Here is a 9,868-nt window from a genome sequence, read left to right as displayed (position 1 = left end):
GGACGTAAATCTGTGCCCATCAGGTGGGATCACAGGTTGGATGTGTGCTGGCCAGGTGGGCTCTTAAACCCCTTACCTAAGGATATGGTGAGGGGTGTGAAAAGATCTCTGCTTCACTTTCTGTATAGTATTTTGTTCCTCTATTTTTATATGCTGCAATATATTATAGAAATAAAGTTTGTCATGTTCAAATACAACTGATGCTGCTGTACTAAATGTTTTTGTGATGCATGCTGTGCATCTTGTAAACATAAACCTGCATGTAGGTGAGGTTACTCAGCCTCAGACTGAAATAAGGAAGGTGTTTAGTGAGCCAAGAGCCCTCACTGAACCATTCTGCCCTGACCAGATGTGGGGAGAGGGAAGGGCTGAGCAGAGTCAGCCTTTTAACCGGAAATAAACTTGCTGATGTCTGACTTTTTGACAATTTAAAAATGATCAGGAACAAAAGGTTAGTATAGAGAATAGCGTGAGAAGTTCTCCAGCTAAAACTGAGAAGCGGGCCAACAGTACAATGAGATGAGCTGCTCATTCTCAGCCATTTTTCAGGCATCATCAATGTCTCATCTTCAACCGTCAGCCCATTCTTCACACAAGAAATATGGAAAATTTTAATCATGCATAGGAGAAGGAATTAAAAGACCTCTCAGCTTTGAATTTTTCAGGTAGCACTTGTTTTCTATTTTATACTGCCCTACAGGAATAAGAGGTACAAACTTAAATGCCATTAAAATTATAATGGGAGATGATACTTTCATGTTATCTCCATTTTCACATCCAAGGGGTTAAAAAATTCAAATGTGAGATGTGGAGAACCTCAAAACCCTCTCCTTAGTCCCAGATTGACAGCATCAGTGTCTCTGCACAATCCATGGCAGAGCTGCTTCACTGGTGTTTTAGGCACTAAGTCACTGTGTGGGTATTTCTGCCTCGGAGATGATTTTGTTACTGAGGAGCACAGTGGCCCCTTGAAAACTCCTGTAGTAAATCTGGTGTGAGGCAGTAAGTAAAGCTGGGCAGCACAGCAGCTCCTGCTCTTAGCTGTACACAGCCATGCTTTAATATTTGTCTCCAGGCTGTTTTTTGTTTCACCTTTTTTTACTAATTTGAATTCTTGTGTCACCACATCCAAGGAACAGCACAGCACTGGCTAGAGCAGGCTGTGGTGGCAAGCTGGCAGGAAACCCAGGGATGATACTAGTCCCCACAGCTCCCTGTGGAGGAGAGTTGGCAAGGAAGAGGAAGACAGAGTTGGAGGAAGCAAAGTTTTCCAGAGAAGGTCTGTCCTCTGCATGTGTCTCTAACAGGTATGATCCTGCATTAGGCTGCAGTGAGAAAAAGCCTAGGCAGGGAAGGGTGAGGAGGCAGCCAGCTTGTGCCTGGCCTCATGCCATCGGGACTTTGCATCTACCTGTGTGATTTAGCCCTCAGTTTGGAGCAACTCGGGCATGAATTTCAACAAACATAATCCAAAGTGTTGCAAATGACAAAAGGTAGTGCTAAAAAAGTGTGAGGGAAGAAGTGACCCCTCCGTGATTATGCGTGCATGTGAGGCAGGACCTGCTAGCACTTCTCTTGGATCTGGTGGTGCCTGTTGCTTCCTGGAGGGCAGAACAGCAGCCATTTTATGTGTCCTGAACCAAACTGGATTAAAATCAAGCAATGCAGCAAGTGAAACAGCTTAATCTACACTGAGGTAGCCAGAGCATCCTGGTGGGATTTCCTTTAGTTCTCCTTTTTGGTTTGCAAGGAGATGCAGTAAGCTTTTCTGCTAATGTAGATAAGCAGATGTTCTACCAAGGTAGTAAATTCCTTAAAATACTGGCTTACGAAAGAGAGAATAGGAGGAAAAGGAGTTCAGGGAGAAGGGAAACGAAGGAATGAAGAAGCAAAACATAGTTTTCAGTTTGATTTGCATAGACTGCCAGAATGAGTAAACGTGAAAGAAGAGATTTCACTGCTGGGAGAGGCAAGCATGGTCTCCCTGCCACGACGGCACTTTTTTTTTAGTAGCAAATCTTCAGTAAAGATTTTTCCCATTTATGCTGTGACTTGGCTGATTGCCTAAGCACTGTTCAAGCCTAGCTGCATCTCTAATCCCTGCAGAGGTGCCTGCAAAATCAAGCAGAAGGGCTTGTAGCAATAGCAGTGGGGCCGCTGCTGTCCCATGCGAGTGCTCAGCCTGCGAAGTCAAGCACATTGATGTTAACAGCCTCCCTGACTTAAGGGAACAATATTTATCATTGTCTATTTGCTTTTGAGAGAAAGATATTTAAAGATGGTGCTGAGAAAGGCAGAAATGTTTCTTTGCTCAAAGAGATGGGCTGTGCTCAGGCAGCTTCAGAGCTCCAGGTGCCCTGGTGTCACAGAGCACTGGGTGCTGTGCGGTGCATGTCCGTAAGAAACTGATGCCCTGGTGCAATGGAGTTCATGGGTAGCACCAACGGCATCCAGGACATTGTTCCTACCCTATTTATTGCAAAACAGGACCTCTAAATAGCAAAAAAAATAGAGGAGTTTGGGGAATTATGCCCTAAAATGCTGTTCTAATCCTTGGAGGAAACTCAGCAGGTAACAGCCGGTTTAAAAAAATGCTTCAAACTGATTTCAGTGATTATCCCACTCCATGAAGCATAATTTAGTTTGAGGGTCCAGGGGTTTAGTCTTGCACCATGTCCAATCTGGTGCTTTTCTAGCAGCAGAGGTTTCAGAAGGGGGCTTCCAAAGGCGTCAAGCCAAGTTGCAGCAGCAAGTGCTCATGAAGGCAGAAGCAGAATTGGAAAAGAACTGTGTCAGGTTGGAGGAAGGACTGGAAAATTGCTCATACTTATTTTTATAAAAGGTTGGAGTTAACTGCATAAATACATGGGGAGCAACAGGCAGTAACAAGCTGGACCTTCCAATGCTTTGTGAAGCAAAGGCAAGCTCTTGGTTAAAACAAGGGCCAGTAAGAAACCTGAAAAGGGGCTTTTGACAAGGGCCTGTAGGGATAGAACAAGGGGAAATGGCTTTAAATTGACAAGAGGGCAGATTGAGATTAGACATGAGGAAGAAGTTCTTACCTGTGAGGGTGCTGAGGCCCTGGCACAGGTTGCCCAGAGAAGCTATGGCTGCCCCGTCCCTAGCAGTGTTCAAGACCAGTTTGGATGGGGCTTGAAGCAACCTGGTCTAGTGGAAGGTGTCCTTGCCCGTGGGAGGGGTTAGAACTGGGTGAGCTTTAAGATCCTTTCCAACTCAAACCACTCTGTGATTCAGAGCAGTGCCCATGGCCTCATGGGAGCAAGTAGTCTGCATCCAATTGAAAATTGGAGCAGCTCCTCTGCCTGGAAAGAGGAAGAGCTTTTCTGCTCCCCAAAGCAATGATGACACTGCTGGGAAGGAGCAAGAGGCATCCCAGCAGCTCAGCTCACTCCATCCTCACCCTGCAAAGCTGAGGCTATATAAATGCATTTTTATTGCTTGAAGTGGTGAAACTTAAATGTGGTCCCCACTACAAAGCAGACCACTGCGAGCACTTAATGCAGCACTCATCCAAGAGCCTTGATGGTAACATGCTTAAAAAGTGGCAACAAGTGAATTTCCATTGAGCCTGTGATGAGGGAAAGGGGCAGCAGTTGCAATGAGCTGCAGCGGTTACTGCATGGGCAGAGATGTCGCTATATGCAAAGAAATACCTCTTCCTTTTTTGACTTGCTGTGTGGACATGGTGAGCATAGGGCCCTTTATGAAATGCTTATTTAATGGTGGATTACACAGGATGGTAAAATCCAAAGTTGAGAGGAAGTTTTTCAGCATAGGATGCTCTGCAGAAGGATGCAGGCTGCTCCACAAAACAAATTAGTCTCCAGAGAGCTCCCAAGGGTGTGGGAAGGAGAAGAGAGCTGCAACCCAGATCCACTGCTCCCCTCTGTCCCTGTCCTGCCATGGATGAAGGAGCAAAGCCAGCTCTTGTGCTGGGTTAGCTCCTTGAATAACTTCCACCGAGCCAAAGAGGCTGCAAAGCACAGGCTGGATTATGCTGGCTTTTGTTTTCAAGTGTTCCCAGCTGTGCAGCCCATGGGTGCCATCACACAGCCACTTTCCTAAGGGCTGTGTCCCCGTGTGACACTCAAATGCAACACCCTGCTACCTTGCTGTGAATGAGGCAGCTAGTGGTTGGTTGGTGCCTGCAGTTGGCTCCAAATTGCTCACGGTGTTCTGGTAGCTCCTGGTGTACGTTAATGGCTGGTGGCATCCTCAAAAGAAGGGCTTTGTACAGGCAGGATGCGGCAACCTGGGGCAGGAAGGGAGCAGCTCTACAGCTCTGCTTCACTGCACCTCACCCAGCCAGGGCAGACCCACAGAGTGCCCTGGCATCCAGGAAAAACTGCTCCTGGAGTTCACCAGGCAGAGGAATTGAGGTAGGATTATCCCTGCTCCCTATTGCTATCTGCCATTGGAAGCAGAGCTGAGATTCTGTGGCATGCCCATCCCAGGAGAGTGGTGGGAGATGGCATGGTAAGATGCTGCTGCTGGGGGACTGCGAGGGCACCCCAAAAGCTGTGTTTGCTTAGCTGGTGGTGGACCTGTGTCCCACTGCTGCCACTGACCCAATACAGGTGTTTATTGTGAAATTCGGAGTTTCAGCTGCTGGGACAGAGGGAGCTGTGCCATTACCAAAACACTGCTCCAACAGAGGTTCCACGGTTGCAGACAGATCTTTTACATGATCCACCACCAAATTCAGTACCAAATTCCCTCTTATTGCCCTAGGAGAAACCTCTAGATCTCACCTACAATGGGATCAGTCATTGTAGAACCCGCCTACAGGTGGGATCCGACACTGCAAAACCCATCTACAGCGGGATCAGCCATTGTAGATCCTGCTTTGAGGACAAGATTATGCTTTTTTTTTTAATCTCTGAGCAGCTATTTAGTATTTTTAATTCATTGTTTCATAACTGCGGGAGCCAAGAGCTTCAGGCTTTTAACGACTTTGTGAGTAGGGACCATGTCCTGATTGTAACTCCCACACGTGGCTCTAGAGTCGTGTCACCTATCCCTGGCACAGGTTGCCCAGAGAAGCTGTGGCTGCCCCACCCCTGGCAGTGTTCAAGGCCAGGTTGGACGGGGCTTGGAGCAACCTGCTGTAGTGGAAGGTGCCCCTGCCCATGGCAGGGTAGGAACTGGAAGAGCTTTAAGATCCCTTCCAACCCAAAACACTTTGTGATTCTATACTTCTTTGACTGTCCACCCCTGAGGAGAACACCACTGCCAACTCCATTTCTTGGGCAGGAACGGAGAGATTTGGGGCAAAAACTGGCCAAAGGTTCTGGACGTGGCTGTGGGAGGCATGGGGCCGGGCTGCCCTCCCAGAGGTGTGAGCATTCCCCACAGCACGGCTCCTTGCGTCTTCTGACACCGGTGCGGGCTCAGCCGTTTGGCAAGCACTGTCCTGCGTGACGGGCTGTGCTGGGCCTGTGGTGGCAGGAGGGCTGTAATGCCGGCAGCCGGGGCTGCGGTGGCGGTGGGGTTATAATGGTGTCCGCGCTGCGGTGGCAGTGGGGCTACCACGGCGGAACACTGCGAATGCGGTGGCGCCCGGCCCTCGCGAGGCAACGGCGGGAGGAGCCATGCGGGGACCGAGGCTGGAACGCAGGCGCGGGGAACGGGGAGGAAGGAGCGCTCTGTGGGCGGGGCCAGACTAAGTCTCGTGACATCACCCGGAAAGGGGCGTGTCCCACGGTGGGCGGCGGAGTGATGTCATATGCGTGCTGATTTGCATACGGCGTGCGTGCCGCTATGTGGGCGGGCGGCCGTGCTGGAGGTGGCGGATTCAAGATGGCGTTGTGTGGACGTGTCCGGAGCCGCTGCCCGGGCCCTGTACTCCTTCTGCTCCTGGCTCTGGTGGCGCTGCCCGCGGGGGGCGGCCCTCCTTTTCCTCCCGCGGTCCCCGTCGGTGGTGGCGGTCCGGCCGCGGCAGGGCCGGCGGCGGGGCCGGGCGCGGTGGGCCCTCGAGGTCCCCGCGGCGGTAGCTCGGGCGGCGGGTGGAAGCTGTCGGAGGAGGCGGTGTGCCGGGAGGACGTGGTGCGGCTCTGCTCCAAGCACAGCTGGGCCAACAACCTCGCCGTCCTCGAGTGCCTACAGGATGTCCGTGAGGTGAGGGCCGGAGCCGCGCCGGGCCGGGCCTACCCGCGGCGGCGAACAAAGAGCGGGGCTTTGCGTCCTCAGCGGAGCTACCGCGGCTCGGGCCGCCGCTCCCGTTTACTTCACGGTTTTGTCTTACGGAGCGGTCTTTGTATGTAGGACGGCGCTGGCCGCGCTTCCCGCCCTGTGGCCCTGCCGCTGCGGAGCTTCGTGTGAGGCTGCCGGTTCGGCGGGAGGGCGGCGGCGCCGTGAACGGAGCCGCTCTCTGCCCGCGGCCGCTCCACGGGCACCTCTAGACTGCGCGGCCGCCTCCGTAGCGCCCCCCGCGGGGTAGGTCCGGGATGGCTTCGTTTAAGGGTTATTCCAACTAAGGCCAGGCTGGATGGGGCTCTGAACAACCTGGTCTAGTGGAAGATGTCCCTGCCCATGGCAGGGGGCTGGAACTGGATGAGCTTTGAGGTCCTTTCCAATGGAAACCATGTTTGCTCTTGGAGGTCTGGGGAGGGCAACTGTACACTGCTGAGGAAAGGTGCTTCCCTGGTGGCAGTGGTGACCCGAGAGGACTAGCTTCTTCAGGTTCAGATCTGCACCTCCACCCAGAGCTCAGCTGCAGAGGTGGTTGGTTCCCAGTGCTTGTGTGTACATTAAACTAGATATACAGGTATTAGACCTGGTTTAGTACATTTCGGGAGGTTATCTGGGCAGTTTGCATTGTTCCCAAGCATCTGCCCTGTGTGGTTTGAGTCTTAACTCAGGTAGAAAAACGTGATGCCAGCTCAGAGTCTTTCTGTAGCCCCACGTTTCATTAATTCCCTAATGGTTCTTGCTGAATTTGAAGAAGCCTTTTGAGGGAAGTATCATTTGTGAGCTGTTTTGGTGTTGAGATCTGTTTAATTCTTGTCTTCTCTGTTGTAAAGTCCAGGAATGTCAGGCTGGGTTAGTTCTCATGGTGTTTTCCCAAGTGGCATTGTGGTCAGGAAAAATCTGTACTCATTTCTCATCCGTTGTAGAGACAGCAGATGGCAGTGACTTAATGGTTGCTGTCATCAAGGGAAGTGTTGAACCAGTAAGTGTTAGTGGCTACATGGCTTAAAATCCACAAATAACTTAGGTTTTTATTTAACTTAATGTTTTAATTGAGGGCAAGCAGTTTAGTAAAACACTTATGATAGATGTTATAAATGAGTACTGATGCATCATCTGTCAGGCTTATAAAATGCTCTAATATTTGCTCTAAGAATAACTTGTCCATTCCTGTTTTTTCCACCTCCTTGGGACCTTTGGGATTCCCTGCCAGGGAGGCACCTTCCAGTCCTGAGAGAGTCTTGGAAGCTGTGCCCAGAGGTGGTGGCTTGTGAGCCACCAGCCTGCCAAAAAGGCAAGCTCTTCTTATTTTATATTTCCAGTTGTGTGGGCCCTCCCTTCTCTTTTCACAGTTCAAGTGCTTATTGGGTTTTTTTGCTATTTTTGTGAGGTGGACTTTTTTATTGTCTTGTGTCTCAGCTTTCTGCTGGAATAGTTATTTTAATGAGATAAACACAGAGTGGGGCATGGGTGTGCAGGGAGAAGATGAAGGGATACTTTGCATCCCACTTTATTTTCAGCAAGTATAAGCCCTTATGTTGGTTCTGCATATCTCATGAGAGTTCCACTGTCTTTTGAATGCTGTGGCTGACTTGTGGTTTTCTTTTTACGCTTTCAAAGCCTGCCTTGATGTCTGGTGTTTGGTGGCTGTTGGTCTTGTCTAGCTTTAATGCTGTCTGATATCCAGTGCCAAAGGGGGATCTTTTTCCTGGGGTGAGGTCCCAGGTGTAAGTAGGTCATGTTGGGGTGGTTTCATATTGAGTTTTCTCTCCAAAAGTGCCTGTCTGCAGCCTTATTTGTTTGTCAGCCTGTAAAGAGCACTGTCACCTGGTCTTAGACTCGTCAAGTCACCTGCCGTACCACAGATCTGATGGGTGCTTCCTGATGTAAAGATGACTTCTCAGAGTGCTGCTCTGTGCAGTTAATTATAATAATTGACTTTCCTGTATCCCTACTATTTAACTTGTGATATTTTAGGTAAAATGGTGTTTTAAACATTGGGTGGCACATTGGGTGATAGGGAAGAGGATCAGATGTTTCCTTTGCATTGGTGGTGACAGCGGAGGAAATGGGTGACATACAAATGACAGTAACAGATAATATCTTTTCATTTTGACCCTAGAGCATCTGCCAGCTTTTTTTGGACAATACCAAAAAAGTGACAATTGCATTTTAAAATGGGTGGGGAATAGCCAGGGGAAACAACTACTTGAAACCTTTCTTTTGGAGCCATAAAGTATGGAGAAAAGAGATGCTTATTTTGTTAGCCAGTGTGAATGTGATCCCATTATTCAGTATCTGCTGATTTGTTAGTGTAGCAAACTGCTGAACAAGTCTTCGCTTTTTGCTTGGTAGTTCTCCTAAATCTGAAGGAACAGGAGTATGGAGTTTGTGGTTGATTGGTACAGGAGCCTAGCTTGTAGGGCGAATGTTGAGAGAAGCTGTTTAACACAAATATTCAGTAAAGAAGAGTTGGAAACAAAAAATGTAAAAAAACAAAGCAAACACACATGCCCCAAACCAAAAAGAAACCCAAACCCAAAATAATTAAATTTCTGGTTTTAAGAGATTACTTGTAGACTGTCAATTTAAAGTACAACCACACCAATATTTAAGCACTGCATGTTTTTAGAATTCTTAAAAAAAAAATATCATCCCTTCCAACTGGTATCAAACACTGTCATTGATTTCGCATCAAGTCAGTGAATAGCTTGCTTGACCTAGCACAGCCTGCTCCTGTAGGTATGGAACTCTTCTGCATTTCAGGTTGTTCAACACGTTGGAAGGTAGAAGTCATGGGGCAGTTGTGCTTTTCTGCTTTCCTTTCCCATTAGAAGGATACTCTGTAGTTCGTGGAGATAGTGGTCAGAGCTAGTCAGCTTAAATGATTCAGAGGAGGCCGCAGGGACAGTCAGGAGCTGGAGCACCTCCTGTATGAAGACAGGCTGAGAAAATTGTTCAGCCTGGAGAAGAGAAGGCTGCGTGGAGACCTCATAGCAGCCTTCCAGTATGTGAAGCGGGCCTACAAGGATTCTGAAGAGGAACTCTTCATCAGGGACTGTAGTGGTAGGGCAAGGGGTGATGGCTTTAAACTTACACAGGGGAAGTCCAGGTTAGATTCAAGGAAGTTTTTACTGTGTGAGTGGTGAGGCACTGGAACAGGTTGCCCAGAGAAGCGGTAATTGCTTTATCCCTGGCAACCATCAACCAGGGCCAAGTTGGACAGGGCTTGGAGCAACCTTGTCCAGTGGAAGATTGCACATGGCAGGGGGTGGGAAGCTATATGAACTTTAAGGTCATTTCCAATCCAAATCAGTCTGGGATTCTATGACTATAATCAGAAGATAGAATCAGTCATGTGTTTTGGTGCATTTTCCTGAGAAATTAATTTCCTTCTAGATAAAATTACTTGTGCACTTGATATGTTGATGTTTTGAGCCACTTAAATCTTGCCATCAACATTTTAATTGTTATCTAGATAACTCCATGCCAAGCTATAAAAAGAGTAGCACGGGGTGGTGTCTGCTCTGGTTTCCAAAAATGTGTTTTGAAGTGCTTTTTTCTGAAACGATGCTGGTTGCTAACCTGTTTCTAGAGAGACTTCAAAGCTTGCATTTCACTCAACATGAACTGCAGCCTTTAAGTACTTTTAATGGGC

The 9,868-nt window shown here is 48.6% G+C and overlaps 1 protein-coding gene across 1 annotated transcript in view; it reads left to right on the top strand.

The window, feature by feature from the left end:
- Nucleotides 1-5,747: 5,747 nt before the first annotated feature.
- GLG1 (golgi glycoprotein 1) overlaps nucleotides 5,748-9,868 on the top strand; it is a 93,229-nt gene continuing 89,108 nt past the window's right edge. The window contains exon 1 of the mRNA XM_057415182.1: nucleotides 5,748-6,138. Within this exon, the coding sequence (XP_057271165.1) occupies nucleotides 5,782-6,138 (357 nt within the window). The 5' untranslated portion in view covers nucleotides 5,748-5,781. The remainder of the gene's footprint in view (nucleotides 6,139-9,868) is intronic.

The sequence above is a fragment of the Pezoporus wallicus genome, unplaced genomic scaffold (genome assembly GCF_028554395.1).
Source record: "Pezoporus wallicus isolate ANWC-B61680 ecotype Strahan unplaced genomic scaffold, APGP_CSIRO_Pwel_v1 contig_7896, whole genome shotgun sequence".
Taxonomy (NCBI): domain Eukaryota; kingdom Metazoa; phylum Chordata; class Aves; order Psittaciformes; family Psittacidae; genus Pezoporus; species Pezoporus wallicus.
The sequence above is the reverse complement of the archived record's forward strand: the minus strand, read 5'-3'. Positions and strand labels throughout refer to the sequence as shown.